Source organism: Mustelus asterias, chromosome 3 (assembly GCF_964213995.1).
Source record: "Mustelus asterias chromosome 3, sMusAst1.hap1.1, whole genome shotgun sequence".
Taxonomy (NCBI): Eukaryota; Metazoa; Chordata; class Chondrichthyes; order Carcharhiniformes; family Triakidae; genus Mustelus; species Mustelus asterias.
The window spans coordinates 65,169,071-65,187,470 of record NC_135803.1 but is presented as its reverse complement, the minus strand read 5'-3'; the positions used below and the strand labels follow the sequence as shown (position 1 = coordinate 65,187,470).

At 42.3% G+C, this 18,400-nt stretch overlaps 1 protein-coding gene across 10 annotated transcripts in view; it reads left to right on the top strand.

The window, feature by feature from the left end:
• The window catches only part of LOC144491367 (ubiquitin carboxyl-terminal hydrolase 47-like), a 67,304-nt gene extending 49,398 nt beyond the window's left edge, over positions 1-17,906 (top strand). For 5 of the 10 annotated variants that reach the window (XM_078209078.1, XM_078209077.1, XM_078209076.1 and 2 more), the window contains exons 12-18: positions 2,240-2,356; positions 4,306-4,422; positions 7,004-7,120; positions 9,870-10,001; positions 10,774-10,841; positions 10,976-11,031; positions 16,349-17,905. In XM_078209078.1, coding sequence (XP_078065204.1) covers positions 2,240-2,356; positions 4,306-4,422; positions 7,004-7,120; positions 9,870-10,001; positions 10,774-10,841; positions 10,976-11,031; positions 16,349-17,163 — 1,422 coding nt within the window. In that variant the 3' untranslated portion in view covers positions 17,164-17,905. Of the gene's footprint in view, positions 1-2,239; positions 2,357-4,305; positions 4,423-7,003; positions 7,121-9,869; positions 10,002-10,773; positions 10,842-10,975; positions 11,032-16,348 lie in introns of all 10 variants that reach the window. The other 5 variants (XM_078209084.1, XM_078209082.1, XM_078209081.1 and 2 more) reach the window with 4 other exon arrangements.
• The last annotated feature ends 494 nt before the right edge of the window (positions 17,907-18,400 follow it).

Here is an 18,400-nt window from a genome sequence, read left to right as displayed (position 1 = left end):
TGGTGTTTCACTGAAACGTTTTCAAACAAGATCTGACAGCAAGTCATAATGAGATACCAGGATAAATGCTTGGTCAAAGAGGTTGTTTTTAAGAAGTGGTGAGAAGGGAAAGAGATGGTACAATTCAGGGAGGGAGTTTCAAAGGATGAGGTCTCAGGAGCTGAAGGCACAATTCCAAATCATAGAGCATTAAAATCAAGGATGCATAAAAGGCCAGAATGGAAGGAGCCAAACGGTTTGTCTGTCTGAAGGAGGTCATTGATACATGGATGGGAGAAGTTCTGAAGGGATTTGAAGTCAATGGGGATGTTAAAATTAAGGTGTTTCCAAACTGGGAGCTTATATAGGGTAAGTGAACATACTTGATGCAAATTTTGGTTGTGCTGATCGTTATAGAGATTGGAGTGTGGGTTCCGGGACAGGAATCTGTTTGAAAGCCAAATTTTGGAGGTGACAAAAGAGTGAGGGCTGGGAGACGCACAACATCATGATGGTGCATTAGGCATTCTTGGGAATGGAAGGACGTGTCATCCTAAAACTCATTTTAGGATCAAATATGATCTGGATCACTGATTGGCAGAGAGAGGGATGGAGTTGATGGTTGGGGAACAGAGTTAGTTTGTGCCAAGAGGTGAAGACTATGGCTGTGAACATGACTCCATAACATCTGAAATGTTGCCATCGGGGCTACCATTTGAGATGAAAAAAGGCATTTGCACCTCACTCACCTCTGGTACAGTTGTGGCAGATGTTTGGTAAAGGTATTTGTTCAGATGCAACACATGTATCATGTTACACGCATAAATAAACTTAAACTTATTACAGAGTGGGTGCTGCATCTAAACACATAAATACAGAGAATTCAAATTCTAAATCTTTAAAAGCAAAACCGTGCTGGCCACGCTCCACTACTGTGACATCATGGGACCTGTCCCTTTGGGACATTTTTTTCAAAGTTCCTCACGATACAATGGACAAAGCCGTCAGCCATCAGTGCAATTTTCCTGCTCATGGCCACACGCTAATTCCAGCCATAATGTCATCAAGTTGTGTGAATATATCATTTTGCAAATGTGAGCAATACATAGCGGCAAGATGAGTGCTGACATGTCTTTGAAGAGGCTGTGTGCCAATCTGCGCACATACAAACTTCATGCATGCACATATTACTTGCAAAGTCAGCAGCAATAGCACATTGTTGAACAATATTCCTCAACCTTATAATTCCACGATTACCAGCCACTGGGTAACGTTGAAATAAAAACCACCACTAAACAAACAACATTGCAGGAAAATCCAATATTTCATAAGACGGTCAGCGAATCATTCCTGTGCATTTCTTTACTGCCTGTCTTGTAAGTGACTTTGGTTGTCCTGGTGCTCCTATGCATTGCAGCATGGCTGTTCAAAGGCTGCCAACTTTCAGCGAGGGTGACAGCAGATGCCTTACAGAACAACCTTGAGCAGCTCGGGCAATAGAATGCCTGATATCAGAACATCAGTGAACCAGATGGTTTCATGCTTTCAAACTTTTTTTCTAATTGAGCTCAGGTTCCATTATCTATCATGGTGGGATTCGAACCCAGGTTCCCAGAAAATTAATCTGCATCTCTGCTTTGGTCATCCACTGAGAATGCATATGGGCTGCAATGGAGACGAACCTGAAGATGATTCCAAGCTATCACAGATTCAGGCTGGAAGGCCCCGGCAAGTGTTGTGAGGGTCATGTTTGAGAGGTCAGATGGGTATAGGTAAAGGAATGGGGTATAGTCTTGATGGTCAGATAGTCCCCCACGTTCCTGGATCAACACCTGCTGATGCAGCTAACACTGCCAGGGTGCTGGCATGAGACTCTCCTGCCATGGGTAAAATAGAGCCAGGGTGGGTGAGGCCCTTAATTGAGCATTTCTTTGCCACCTGTCACATCTATCAACCCGATAAATTTGGAGACAGATGGGGGGCGGGCAGCTAGGCAGTGGCAGGGCACACACTGCAATTTACAAGCACCACTGCCATGAAACCTACTGGGTGGGAGAGTGTAAAATAAAGCTCATATCAGGATAAAGAGCATTTGTATGTTCTATACAATCCTAGGAATTTTCCAGAACATTCAGTTGACAGTGTTCATTAATGTTGTGCTGCAATCATGAATATTTCAGTAGAACGTCTTTCTAACAAGATTACTATGTGAAGTGAATTAATTGCCCACTGAACGGATTTCAATTGAAATTCTCCATAGGAATCCAAAGAAGGAGAAACAGCAGATTCTACAAAGCCGGAAACACAAACATCAGAAGTATCCCGACATGCTGAGTCTGAAAAAATTCAGAAACTACCAAAAGATGAGAGGCAGGAGGTAAGGAGTACAGAGCACGGCACATCAAACAAGGCACACATACAAACTTCACGCAGGCACAGATTACTAGCAAAGTCAGCAGCAATAGCACATTGTTGAACAATAGTCCTCAACCTTATAATCCCTCTACTATCAGCCACTTGGTAACATTGAAATAAAAACCACCGTAAAACAAACAACATTGCAAGAAAATCCAACATTTCATAAGACGGTCAGCTAATCATTCTGGTGCATTGCTTTACTGCCTGTCTTGTAAGTGACTTTGGTTCTCCTGGTGCCTGAAAAGTGTGAGGTGATGCACTTTGGAAGGAGTAATTTGACAAGGAAGTATACGATGAAAGGTATGACACTGGGAAGTTCCAAAGAACAAAGGGACTTTGGCACGTTTGTCCATAGATCTCTGAAGGCGGAAGGGCAGGTAAATAGGGTGGTGAAAAAGGCATGTGGCACACTCGCCTTTATCAATCGGAGTATAGATTACAAAAGCAGAGAGGTCGTGATGGAGTTGTATAGAACTTTGAGGCCACAACTGTGTGCAGTTCTGGTCAGCACATTATAGGAAGGAAGTGAACGCACTGGAGGGGGTACAGAGGAGATTCACCAGGATGCTGCCTGGGATGGAAAATTTAAGTTATGAAGAGAGGTTGGATAGGCTTGGGTTGTTTTTGTTGGAAAAGAGAATACTGAGGGGCGACCTGATTGAGGTGTTCAAGATTATGAGGGGCATGGACAGGGTGGATAGGGAGCAGCTGTTCCCCTCAGTTGAAGGGTCAGTTATGAGGGGACACAAGTTAAAAGTGAGGGGTGGGATGTTTCAGGGGGGATTTGAGGAAAAACATTTTTAGCCAGAGGGTGACGACGGTCTGGAATGCGCTGCCTGGGAGGGTGGTGGAAGGGGGATGCCACACACCCTTTAAAAAGTACCTGGATGAGTACTTGGCATACCATAACAATCAAGGCTATGGGCCAAGTGCTGGCAAGTGGGATTAGGTGGGCAGGTCATTTCATGCGTCGGTACAGACTCAATGGGCCGAAGGGTCTTTTCTGCACTGTATTATTCTGTGAATTCGGTGCTCCTATGCATTGCAGTATGGCTGTTCAAAGGCTCCCAACTATTAGCGAGGGTGACAGCAGATGCTTAACAGAACAACCTTGAGCAGCTCGGGCAATAGAATGCCTGATATCAGAACATCAGTGAACAAGATGGTTTCATGATTCCAAATAGTTTTTCTAATTGAGCTCAGGTTCCATCATCTATCATGGTGGGATTTGAACCCAGGTTCCCAGAGTATTATCCTGCATCTCTGCTTTGGCCATCCAGTGACAGTACCGCTACACTGAGAGTGCATCTGTGCTGTGATGGAGAAAAACTTGAAGGTGACTCCAAGCTATCACCAGAGTCAGGCTGGAAGGCCCTGGCAAGTGTTGAGGGTCATGTTTGAGAGGTCAGATGGGGATAGGTAAAGGAGTGGGGTATGGCCTTGATGGTCAGATAGTCCCCCATGCTCCTGGACCAACACCTGCTGATGCAGCTAACGTTGCCAGGGTGCTGGCATGAGATACCCCTGCCATGGGTAAAATAGTGGCAGGGCGGATGAAGTCCTTTAACTGACCATTTCTTTGCCACCTGTTACATCCACCATCCCCATAAATTGGAGACAAGTTGGATACGGGCAGCTAGGCAGTGGCAGGGCACACACTGCAATTTACAAGCACCACTGCCATGAAACTCTCGGATGGGAGTGTGTAAAATAAAGCTCATATCAGGATAAAGCGAATTTACGTAAGTTCTATACAATCCCAGGAATTTTCCAAAACATTCAGTTGCCAATGTTTACTAATGTTGTGCTGCAATAATGAATATTTCACTAGAATGGCTTTCTAACAAGATTACTATGTGAAGTGAATAAATTGCCCACTGAATGGATTTCAATTGCTATTTTCCATAGGAATCCAAGGAAGGAGAAAGAGCAGATTCTACAGAGCCGGAAACACAAACATCAGAAATATCCCGACATGCTGATTCTGAAGAAATCCAGAAACTACCAAAACTTGAGAGGCAGGAGGTAAGGAGTACAGAGCACAGCACAGCAAACAAGGCACACAGCTCTGTCTTGAGGCACATTAGTATATAGTATAGAAGACCATTTTATGGAATAGCTTAAAACATTAAAAGATTGTAAATATATGCATGTGTAAGTTTTTGCTGTTCTTGCTGAGGCATATAGAAATGCACATGCATTTGGTCATTGCATCATTGGAAAATGTTTCCTGGGTTATGTGGAGGTTGCATGACATTGACATGAACTGCATCTCAAACAGGCAGAAATCCAGCCTTATTTGGGCACATACTTCACTCCGCCTGAATTTTGTTGAATCAACAACAGCAATGTGCACTTCTGTATCACTTTTCACATAGTATAATGTCCAATGGTGTTTCATTGAAGTGTTTTCAAACAAGATTTGGCACCAAGCCACATAGGAGATACAAAGATAAATTCTTGGTCAAAGAGGTTGTTTTTAAGAAGTGATGAGAAGGGAAAGATATGGTACGATTTAGGGAGGCAATCTCAAAGGATGAGGTCTCAGGAGCTGAAGGCACAGTTCCAAATCATGGAACATTAAAATCAAGAATGCATAAGAGGTTAGAATGGAAGAGCCAAAAGGATTGTCTGTCCGAAGGAGGTCATAGATACAGGGATGGGTGAAGTTCTGAAGGGATTTGGAGTTAAAAAGGATGTTAAAACTAAGGTGTTTCCAAACTGGGAGCTTATATCGAGCAGCAAGCGAACATACCTGATGCGAATTTTGTTTGTACTGATTGTTATGGAGATGGGAGGTTGGGTTCCTGGACAGGAATCTGTTTGAATAGCCAAATCTGGAGGTAGCAAAAGAGACTGGGAGATGCATAGCAACATGCTGGTGGAATAGGCATTCTTGGGAATGATAGAATATGTCACCCTGAAACTCACTTTAGGATCAAATACGGTCTGGATCAGCCTCTGATGATTGGCAGAGAGAGGGATGGAGATGATGGTTGGGGAACAAAGGTAATTTGTGCCAACAGGAGAAGGCTCTGGCTGTGAACGTGACTCCATAACATCTGAAATGTTGGCATCATGGCTACCATTTGGGGTGAAAAACGACATCTGCACCTCGTACGTCTGGGACAGTTGTGGCAGATGCTTGGTAAAGGTATTTATTTGTTCAGATGTTGCACATGTATCATCATGTTACACACATAAATAAACTTATCACAAAGTGGCTGCTGCATCTAAATACATAAACACAGAGAATTCAAATTTAAAATCTTTAAAAGCAAAACTGTGTTGGCCATGCCCCACCACCGTGACATCATGGGACCTGCCCCTTGAGGACTTTTTTTTTCAAAGTTCCTCACGATACAATGGACAAAGCCACCAATGCGTTTTTCCTGCTCGTGACCACACTCGAATTCCATCCATAATGTCATCAACTTGTATGAATATATCATTTTGCACATGTGAACAATATAAAGCGGCAAGATGAGTGCTGACGTGTCTTTGAAGAGGCTGTGTGCTGGTCTGTTCACATACAAACTTCACGCATGCACAGATTACCAGCAAAGTCAGCAGCAATGGCACATTGTTGAACAATAATCCTAAACCTTATAATTCCATGATTAAGAGCCACTTGGTAACGTTGAAATAAAAACCACCACTAAACACACAACATTGCAGGAAAATCCATAAGAATGTCAGCTAATCATTCCTGTCTTGTAAGTGACTTTGGTTGTCCTGGTGTTCTTATCCATTGCAATATGGCTGTTCAAAGGCTGCCAACTTTCAGCGAGGGTGACAGCAGATGCCTTCGGGAACAACCTTGAGCAGCTCGGGCAATAGAATGCCTGATATCAGGACATCAGTGAACCAGATGGTTTCATGATTCCAAATATTTCTTTTAATGAGCTCAGGTTCCATCAACTATCTTGGTGGGATTTGAACCCAGGTTCCCAGAGCATTATCCTGCATTTCTGCCTTGGCCATCCAGTGACAGTACCGCTATACTGAGAGTGCATATGTGCTGTAATGGAGAAGAACATGAAGGTGACTCCAAGCTATCACCGGAGTCAGGATGGAAGGCCCCACAAGTGTTGTGAGGGTCATGTATGAGTGTTGCGATGGGGATAGGTAAAGGAGTGGGGTATGGCCTTGTTGGTCAGAGAGTTCCCCACGTTCCTGGACTGATGCAGCTAACATTGCTAGGGTGCTGTAATGAGACTCCCCTGCTTGGGTAAAATAGTGCCGGAGCAGGTGAGGCCCTTAATTGACCATTTCTTTGCCACCTGTCACATCTACCATCCCCATAAATTTGGAGACAGATGGGTGACGGGCAGCTAGGCAGTGGCAGGGCACACACTGCAATTTATAAGCACCGCTGCCATGAAACCCTCGGGTGGGAGAGTGTAAAATAAAGCTCATATCAGAATAAAGCGAATTTACGTAAGTTCTATACAATCCTAGGAATTTTCCAGAACATTCAGTTGACAAAGTTTCCAAATGTTGTGCTGCAATAATGAATATTTCAGTAGAACGTCTTTCCGATAAGATTACTATGTGAAGTGAATTAATTGCCCACTGAACAGATTTCAATTGCTATTTTCCATAGGAATCCAAGGAAGGAGAAACAGCAGATTCTAGAAAGCCGGGTACACAAACATTAGAAATATCCCGAAATGCTGATTCTGAAGAAACCCTGAAGCCAGCAAAAGATGAGAGGCAGGAGGTAAGGAGTACAGAGCACGGCACATCGAACAAGGCACACAGCTCTGTCTTGAGGCACATTAGTATATAGTATAGAAGATCATTTTATGGAATGATTTAAGACATTAAAAGACTCTCACCGGAATTTTACCGACACGCCCACCCCGATTCCAGGGGCAGGCGAGGCTTGGAGAACGGCATTCTCCGTTTGTCTCGGGCGGGATCGTACAAACCTCGGACGGGCATGCAGGTAAAATTCCGCCCTGTAAAAATATGCACGTGTACGTTTTTTCTGTTCTTGCTGAGGCATATAGAAATTTGCATGAATTTGGTCATTGCATCATTGGAAAATGTTTCCTGGGTTATGTGGAGGTTGCATGGCATTGACATGAACTGCATCTCAAACAGGCAGAAATCCAGCCTTATTTGGGCACATACTTCACTCCGCCTGAATTTTGTTGAATCAACAGCAATGTGCACTTCTGTATCACTTTTCGCATTGTATAATGTCATATGGTGCTTCCCTGAAGTGTTTTCAAACAAGATTTGACACCAAGGCATATAGGGGATACTAGAATAAATGCTTGGTCAAAGAGGTTGTTTTAAAGAAGTGATGAGAAGGGAAAGAGATGATACGATTTAGGAAGGCAATTTCAAAGGATGAGGTCTCAGGAGCTGAAGAGACGTATGGAGTTGATGGTTGGGGAACAGAGTTAGTTTGTGCCAAGAGGTGAAGGCTCTAGCTGCGAACATGACTCCATAACATCTGAAATATTGGCATTGTCGCTGCCATTTGGGGTGAAAAGTGACATCTGCACCTCATACTCACTTCTGGGACAGTTGTGGCAGATGTTTGGTAAAAGTATTTGTTGAGATGTTACACGTGTATCATCATGTTACATGCATAAATTAATTTAAACTTATTACAAAGTGGCTGCTGCATCTAAATACATAAACATAGAGAATTCAAATTCAAAATCTTTAAAAGAAAAATCGTGCTGGCCATGCCCCACCACCATGACATCATGGGACCTGTTCCTTGGGGATGTTTTTTCAAAGTTCCTCACGATACAACGGACAAAACCGCCAGCCTTCGTTGCGTTTTCCCTGCTTGTGGCCACACATTCAGTCTGCCCATAATGTCATCAACTTGTGTGAATATATTATTTTGCATATGGGAACAATGCATACCGGCAAGATATCTTTGAAGAGGCCGTGTGCTGATCTGCGCACATACAAACTTCACGCGTGCACAGATTACCAGCAAAGTCAGCAACAATAGCACATTGTTAAACAATAGTCCTAAACCTTCTAATTCCTCTGTTACCAGCCACTTGGTAACGTTGGAATAAAAACCACCACAAAACAAACAACATTGAAAGAAAATCCAATATTTCATAAGACGGTCAGCTAATCATTCCTGTGCATTCCTTTACTGCCTGTCTTGTAAGTGACTTTGGTTGTTCAGGTGGTCCTATCCATTGCAATATGGCTGTTCAAAGGCTGCCAACTTTTAGTGAGGGTGACAGCAGATGCCTAACAGAACAACCTTGAGCAGCTTGGCCAATAGAAGGCCTGGTACTGGATTACGGCATCTTGGTATTGATGTTGACAACCTGGGCTGGTTGATTTATGGGCACCAACAGAGTGGCAGGGGTGGGAGGACGAAGTGTCATCCTGAGAGAGGACATACTTGTGCTCCATGGAATCACCGTCATGTTTCCAGGACAGTTTCTAAGGAAATTAAATATGTTGAGGGAAAGATTGCTGGACTGCTGTGAGACAGTGCAAGCACCTTGAGCACTGGTGTTTACAGTTAGGAAGGCAATAGTCTGAACAGCTAAGGCAGGGAAGCTATGCTTGTTTAACTTCAGTCTGAGCTTCTTCTGCATCAGTCAGATACTGGGTAGCTATGGAATGGAGACTGAGACATCCACCAATTAGATAATGCATCACTGGGCGAGTCTATACCTGTTCCCAAGTTTGTCACCATGTCCTTGCCAGAAAGGCCGGGCTTCAAACTCCACACAAAGCCGTGTGCCATGCTCCTTAACAATCACAGCAGGCTTTCTGACAGACTTGTCAATACACCAGGTATGCCGGTGTGCAAACCTTGCAACATATTTCTGCAGGCTGAACCATCAAAAATTTCAGACAGTTCAGCGGTGGGTGAATAAGCATCGGGAAGGCCACTTGGAGACTTCTACTGCCCCCCACCTCCTGCAAACCAACCAGTGTGTGCCTGTAAAATTCTTCTGCCCTTTTGGTTTAATTTGCATATGCTTCAGCGTAAATGGCTTCCACAGGTGAGAGAATGCTGCTGAACTCAGCAATGTGTATTGAGGGAAAGGCAGAAATTCTCCATGCCAAGAACAAATAAATAAGATATATGCTTTGTCATTAAGTGGAAGAAGATGATTCTTTCTCTAACTGTTGGTCAACTGTCCGTATGGAAATAACTCTGTGAATTGAGCTTGGGAAAATGGCCAATTTTCTTCCCCAATTTTCTGCATTATATTCTCAAGACTTCAGAATCTGGAGCTGTCTGCAATTGGGATTTACAATAGGTACAGCACTTTTATTCATTTAACCAAGTTTTTAGCACATCTGACATTAAAATCAGGTTTAGTTACATCTTTATGCTAGAGCATTACATTAATTAAATAGGTATCCAATTCCAAAGTCGTAATAAGGATTAAATGAAGTTTTTTCATAATGTTTAAAGTGTGATTTGATTCCCTTTTTGATAACGTGCTTCAATCTCTCCCTAGGATTACACAACCTTCAAGCTGTTTGCAATATGTGATCATTCGGGAGGTTATGGCAGTGGCCATTATGTTGCTTACATTAAACCAATTTCTTCCAATAACTGGTACTGTTTCGATGATAGAAATGTCTGCAAGGTAAATATTATTGTATTCACTGAGAAAAATATTCTGACTATTCTCAGTTTTCTTTGTAAATTTTCTGGAGTAATCTTTCAAACTCTTTATGTAATCCAAATATATTTTGAAACTTTACTTATATAGATTTGCCTTCAGCATGGTACTTGTTCCAAACCCCAGTAATTAAACTCTCTCAGAGTACAGCGGGCGGTCCCACCCTGCAGAGGCAGCAAATCACACCCTCCCATCACAAAAGAGGGAATCGCAGCTAGTTGGGCCCAAGATGAAAAGGATCACATCTTCCTGAAAAGTTCTACCTGTGACTTTGGGTTATTCATGGATTACTCTGGGATCAATCATTGACTGTCTATTAAACTCTTGTAGCCTATATTCAGTCACACAGAGAAACTGTACATGCTTTTATCAATGGCAATACTGCTGGACCAATTAGATACATTTCTGGCAGGTTTCCTAGGAATGCCCCATCAGATGCAATTCCAAATTAATGCTCAAAATGAAAAAGTGTCATGGGATCAAAGAGTACCAGAAACTCTAAGGTCCTATATCCTGTACCAATTTCCATTTGTCCTTCTCTAACAATATTCTGGTTGCTTGTGCATGGCCAGTTTGTTCTCTAAGCATAGTTGAGCATAGTGTACAGCAATGCTTAGAGGGAGCATTGTTGTACACCTCCTCTCCCTTTATTCATGAACATGAGTTTTGCAATCTCTGAAATATAATGCTTTATCTTACCTTCAACCAGAAATTAGTATGATTATTTATTTTACAGATGCCAGACTTCATTTTAGAATCATCCTCTGATGATGCAAACAGCCCATCAAGCATACCTTGTATAAGGTAATTGTGTTGTGTTACCGAGGTTCTGATTAAATCATCTTGATTATCCATTAGTTTGCCTGCTATATGAACCCCAGAATTTTTTTACCATAAATTTAAGATAACTTTTTTAACTGTATGTATTTTTACCATAGATCAAAAACAGCATACATGCTAATGTACAGGAAGGAGGAAGTAAACATCTATCAAGGTAAATAGAGTCTTCCATTCTGATATGGAATGGATTAGTTTGTATTCAGCAACTTAATATCTGCACCAAATTTTTGTGCAAGATTTTTCAAATTAAAGGGTAGCCCAGTGGCATAGTGGTTAGCACTGCTGCCTCACAGTGCCAGGAATCTTGGTTTGATTCTGGTCTTGAGTGATTGTCCGTGTGGAGTTTGCACCTTCTCCCCGTGTTTGCGTGGGTTTCTTCTGTGTGCTCCGGTTTCCTCTCATAGTTCAAAAATGTGCAGGTTAGTTAGATTGGCCTTGCTAAGTTGCCCCTTAGTGTCCAAAGCTGTGTAGGTTAGGTGGATTAACCATGGTAAATGTGTGGGATCAGAGGGAATAGCGCAAGTGGGTGGGATGCTCCTTCAGAGAGTTAGTACAGACTCAATGGGTTGGATGGCCTCGTTCTGCACAGTAGAGTTTCAATAATTCTATGAAATACCAGGAAGCATTTTATTCAATTTAAAGCAGCAGTACAGCTCTTTGCCTGGAGTTATTAAAATGGGGGTAACAATGGCATATTTGCAAGGTAATGTATACTCCAATATATTTCAATCAATTCAATTTTATTGTCCTTATGGAAATTCACCGTGGGTGTAATTGCTTATGCATAATCAATAATAAAAAGAAAGAATGACATCAAGAATATAATAACTCATGTTGCATGAGTGCAAAACCAACTTTCAGCCTAAAGAGAATAAAGAGGAATAGAGAAATAGGCTCTGGTATTCACACTCCCTTCCCTGCTCAATTAAACCCAATGGTTAGTCTGAACTGGTAACATTCCTCTGTGCCAGGCATCAATGGTGTATTGAGGGGAATGGAGACGAGGCAAATGTGGAGTTTTAGGAAAGTCTCCAGTCCCAAGTAGTCACAGTCCATTGGCAGGTGCTTGAACATCCTTAATACGCTGCTATTCCTTTGCTTCTGGAAGGCTCCAGGCTGAGGAGACTGCCTGTTTTTGCTGGCTCATGATGTGGAGATGCCGGCGTTGGACTGGGGTAAACACAGTAAGAAGTTTAACAACACCAGGTTAAAGTCCAACAGGTTTATTTGGTAGCAAAAGCCACAAGCTTTCGGACCCTTAAGCCCCTTCTTCAGGTGAGTGGGAATTCTGTTCACAAACAGGGCATATAAAGACACAAACTCAATTTGCAGAATAATGGTTGGAATGCAAGTACTTACAGCTAATCAAGTCTTTAAGGTACAAACAATGTGAGTGGAGAGAGCATTAAGACAGGTTTTGCTGGCTCAGCCATACCCTTGTGCAGAGAGACTCTGGCCCAGTAAGCTCCTTGCTGAGCAGTAACAGCTCCAACACAGAGACTCTCACCTCCTTATCAACATCAGTAGTATACTAAACAACTTACTTGAATCAAATGGCAGCAATTTATCAATGTTTTATTCTATGTATGGAGTAAACCTTATGGAAATTAAATTCAAATCAGGATGCAACATAAGTTAGTGCTATTAATATGTTTTCTACTTTAACTTTCTTCCCTTCAAAAGTTGATGACACATTGAATTGAAACCAAATGTTCCCCCTTCTAGAGCACTCTAGGACAAGAGATCATAGTTGTAGTGTAGGAGGGGGGAGGTTCAAGACCGAGATTCGGAGAAGCTATTTCTCACAGAGGGTTGTGAATCTATGGAACTCACTGCCCTAGAGTGCAGTGGATGCAGAATCAATCAATGGATTCAAGAAAAAGATAAATAACTATTTGATCAAAAGTGAGATAAAGGGCTATGGAAGGAGCAAAGGCAGGGATGTGGAGTAAAGATGAGAGATCAGCCATGATCATTAAGAATGCGCTCCTAATTCCTATGTTCCTATGAATTATCAGCCACAGAACAGGTCTGACTACCTTTTAGTAGAAATACTTTTAGTAAACATTTTCAAACACTTACATCATGAATTGTAAAAAAGTCAGTGAATTATGACACCATGAACATTGGTAAGGTAGAAATTTAGCGCTTGCTCAGATAATCTGCTCATCATCTCATGATCAGCCATTGGGGTTCATTTGGATCCATAGTAGGTTTTGGATGGGTGGATAGGGGACAAGTGTTCCAAAGTTTGTGGCCCCTTGATATTTTAACCCGTGAGCCTTGTCTACATGCCACTCTTCAGCTGCCCAGCCATAGAGGATGTAAAATGACTGCTAGCCTAGGGACTAGAAAAGGCATTCAGATGGCCTGAAGCTACCAGCTAGAAGCAGCAAAGGAAGGCTCATCAACAATCAGTTATGTCACGTGGAGGGGAATTTAAGAAGGCTTCATAGGAGGCTTTCCTACTCCTCTTGGCACCACAGAATTGAGTATTTTTATTACCTTGGATGACCTCCTCATCCTTCCAGCAACTATCAAACCATCAGGTGGGAGAGCTTTTCCTGCTTGGATTAAATGCATTGTTCTTCTATTATTGTACCCTTATCAACAGACCTTCTTGAGGGCCCAATTAAACAGGCACATCAGATCTCCTGAAATTTTCAATTTTAGGTTATAGAGGGAAATCTGAGTGGGTAACTAATCTGCTCAGTTTTACTTACTGCATGATGGCACAGTGGTTAGCACTGCTGCCTCACAGCGCCAGGGACCTGAGTATAATTTCTGGCTTGGGCCACTATTTGTGTGGAGTTTGTACATTCTCCCCGTGTCTGCGTGCGTTTCCTACGGGTGCTCCGGATTCTTCCCACAGTCCAAAGATGTGCGGATTAGGTGGATTGGCCATGCTAAATTGCCCCTTAGTGTCAGGGGGACTAGCTAGGGCAAAATGCAAGGGGTTATGGGGATAGGGCCTAGGTGGGTAACAGACCACAACTCTGTTAACTTTAGAATAGTAATGGACAAGGATGAGTGCTGTCCTATGGGCAGGGTGCTAAATTGGGGGAAGGCTAACTATAGCCGGATTAGGCAGGAATTGGTAGATGTTGATTGGGAGAGGATGTTCGAGGGTAAGTCCGCGTCTGGCATGTGGGAGTCTTTTAAGGAACTATTGATAAGGCTGCAGGATAGGCATGTGCCTGTAAAAAGGAAAGGTAGGATTCGAGAGCCGTGGATAACAAGGGAAATTGAGGATCTGATTAAAATGAAAAGGGAGGCGTACGTTAAGTCTAGGCAGCAGAAAACAGATGGAGCTCTGGAGGAATACAGAGAGAGTAGGAAAGAACTCAAACGGGAAGTTAGAAGGGCAAAAAGAGGTCACGAGATGTTCTTGGCAGGCAGGATTAAGGAGAATCCTAAGGCATTCTATTCATACGTTAGGAACAAAAGAGTTGTCAGGGAGAAAATCGGACCTCTCAGGGACAAAGGAGGGGAATTATGCTTAGAACCCAAGGGAATAGGGGAGATCCTAAATGAATACTTTGCATCGGTATTCACGAAGGAGAGGGGCGTGTTAACCGGGAGTGTCTCGGAGGGTGGTGTTGACCCGTTAGAGAAAATCTCCATTACAAGAGAGGAAGTATTAGGTTTTTTAGGGAACATTAAAACTGACAAAGCCCCAGGGCCTGATGACATCTATCCTCGACTGCTCAGGGAGACGAGAGATGAAATTGCTGGGCCTCTGATGGAAATCTTTGTCGCTTCTTTGGACACGAGTGAGGTCCCTGAGGATTGAAGGATAGCGAATGTGGTCCGTTGTTTAAGAAGGGTAGCAGGGATAACCCAGGAAATTATAGGCCAGTGAGCTTGACGTCCGTGGTAGGGAAGTTGTTGGAGAGGATTCTTGGAGACAGGATGCATGTGCATTTAGAACGGAACAATCTCATTAGTGACAGACAGCATGGTTTTGCAAGAGGGAGGTCGTACCTTACAAATTTGGTGGAGTTTTTTGAGGAAGTGACAAAAACGGTTGATGAAGGAAGGGCCGTGGATGTCGTCTATATGGATTTCAGTAAGGCATTTGACAAAGTCCCACATGGCAAGTTGGTTAAGAAGGTTAAGGCTCATGGGATACAAGGAGAGGTGGCTAGATGGGTGGAGAACTGGCTTGGCCATAGGAGACAGAGGGTAGTGGTCGAAGGGTCTTTTTCCGGCTGGAGGTCTGTCACCAGTGGTGTTGCGCAGGGCTCTGTACTGGGACCTCTGCTATTTGTGATATATATAAATGATTTGGAAGAAGGTGTAACTGGTGTAATCAGCAAGTTTGCGGATGACACGAAGATGGCTGGACTTGCGGATAGCGAAGAGCATTGTCGGGCAATACAGCAAGATATAGATAGGCTGGAAAATTGGGCGGAGAGGTGGCAGATGGAGTTTAATCCGGATAAATGCGAAGTGATGCATTTTGGAAGAAATAATGTCGGGAGGAGTTATACAATAAATGGCAGAGTCATCAGGAGTATAGAAACACAGAGGGACCTAGGTGTGCAAGTCCACAAATCCTTGAAGGTGGCAACACAGGTGGAGAAGGTGATGAAGAAGGCATATGGTATGCTTGCCTTTATAGGACGGGGTATAGAGTATAAAAGCTGGAGTCTGATGATGCAGCTGTATAGAACGCTGGTTAGGCCACATTTGGAGTACTGCGTCCAGTTCTGGTCGCCGCACTACCAGAAGGACGTGGAGGCGTTAGAGAGAGTGCAAAGAAGGTTTACCAGGATGTTGCCTGGTATGGAGGGTCTTAGCTATGAGGAGAGATTGGGTAAACTGGGCTTGTTCTCCCTGGAAAGACGGAGAATGAGGGGAGATCTAATAGAGGTGTACAAGATTATGAAGGGTATAGATAGGGTGAACAGCGGGAAGCTTTTTCCCAGGTCGGAGGTGACGATCACGAGGGGTCACGGGCTCAAGGTGAGAGGGGCGAAGTATAACTCAGATATCAGAGGGACGTTTTTTTACACAGAGGGTGGTGGGGGCCTGGAATGCGCTGCCAAGTAGGGTGGTGGAGGCAGGCACGCTGACATCGTTTAAGACTTACCTGGATAGTCACATGAGCAGCCTGGGAATGGAGGGATACAAACGATTGGTCTAGTTGGACCAAGGAGCGGCACAGGCTTGGAGGGCCGAAGGGCCTGTTTCCTGTGCTGTACTGTTCTTTGTTCTTTGTGGGATTCTGGTTGATGCAGACTTGATGGGCCGAATGGCCTCCTTCTGCACGGTATGATTCTACCCACAAGCCCAGTTTCTGCCAAGTATTGGTGTCCTTTAGTTTGCTGGCTGAGGTTTTTATTATGAACTATGTTTCCTATCAGGATGAAAATTATAAAATAACATCATGCTATGAATTTAATTGTGACTGTTATGAATAGGATTATTTACATTGTTTAATCATTTTTTTCCAATATGTGTCAAAGGAGAGAATACAGATGAAGAAAAACCAATGACAATGAGAAAGAAAAATGAAAGCCTTGAATTTGGAAGAATGGAAGATGGAACAGGCAATCACTATCTTGAACAAAACAATCAACCTTCCAATGAAATGATAAAAGATCCTCCAGAAAATAGTGCACCATTAACAAAAGAGCCAATGGGAAACATAGAAAAAAGAAAGTGTGAAATGATGGAAAAGGAAAGTCAGTCGCAAGAAACTGATGAGAAAGAAGATGTGCAGGTTTTCAGTACTGACACACATGAAATAGTTACACCTGAGAAAACCCATGGAGAGAAGTGTCAGAGAGATGGGAAAGAAAATATTATGGGAAAGGATGATATGCAACAGCTAAAGGTCAGTGAGGAGAAAACTGTAGAAAGAATATTAGATATGGAAAAGGAAAATCGGGATGAACAATTAAAAGAAGAGTTTACAGAAAGCAATGTGGATGAAAAGAATATTAAAGAGGCAAATAGGATAGGAGTGACAAGCCTTTGCATTGAAAGGAAAAAAGATGAAAGGACAATACAGGAAGGAAATGATGCAACAGGTCTAAATAAAACTGAGTTATATCAAGAGGAACAGAAAGGAATGGTACAAACCAGCCAACATGAGGGTTTGCAATGTGTCAAAAGGATGGAAGAAATCAAACATCAGGGTAGGAAGGAGCCTCCAGGAATGGAACCAAATAAACATCCTTCAGCAAGTGAAAAGAAGCTGATTAGGAATGATAAAGGGAGCCAAGAGGAAGAGCTAGGATCTCTGTTATCAGGAACAAAGGAAGAGGAAGGAAGTTAAGAACAAACATTTAGGAAAATGAAATCGAAGGGGCAGGGTGAATCAGAGCAAATAGAGAAAGAAAATTAATTGCCAAAAGAGACAAAGACGAGAAGCTATTTGAAATTTCCAGAGTTAAATTTATTTACAAAAAAGAGAGGATCCAAAAATAGCGAAGATCTAAGAAGACTTCAGAATAAAGAAAGGATTTAAAATAAATTCAAACTCACAATTTTGCAACTGTCGCAGAATGAAAGACTCGGACTGAAAACTCAAATATTAAAAATTTGAAAGCTGTACTGATAATTATTTTGTAAATTCAGAAACACAACAGATCTGAGTGAATTAATTTTCTTTAAAATGTTTTAAGTCACACCATGCAGCACCAGCAATACACTCGAGTCATTTGGGGTCATCAGGATATATTATTTGTTAAGAGAATTGCCACTGATTTTTTTTTTAATCCTTAGTAAACTTCTGTTTTTATTCTGTATTTTTTGTTTGCCATGCATGTGTTAGGGATATGGCTGACCATAAGCACCGATTTGGAGATGCCGACATTGGACTGGGGTGGGCACAGTAAGAAGTCTCACAACACCAGGTTAAAGTCCAAATAAACCGATTATTCCTAACCCAGAGGTATAACTTGAAACAACTGCCCTCAACTGTATTTTTCCAATTTGGTACAATGTGAGGAAAGGTTTGAAACTGGAGGATGATGTTGCAGATGTTTTGTGATGATTTTGAACAAAATAAATGTTTAATAAAAAATAAAATAAACAATTATAAAGTAAACTCGAAGTATACGTAACTAACAAAATGGTTCTCCACAGTATCACTCAGTTAAACAGTTCCAAACAATCCTCACTATACGAGCTTCAGAACTAAATCTCCCCAAATGTTTCACAACACCTTATGGATTTTAAAATCTATTAAAAATCCAATAGCAGTTACCACACAAGGCAGTTATATCTTTTGAAGTTGCTGAGATGAAAACCATCAGCTTGCTTTTCAAGATAGGCTTTCTTCAAAGAAACTTCTTGCTGGGAGTTTAGCAGTTATTCCAGCTGTTGGCTGAGATCGAAAAACACCTCCCCTGCACAGGTTTAATCATCTCCTTAAAAGTAGTTTCCCCTTTGTTCTTCATCTGACCTAACTGCTTTGGATGTCAGGCTTAATTACAATGAGTCAATGACAATAGGATTGTTAAATAATAGCAAAACAAATATTTAAAAAGCTTCAACATACCTTTTACAAC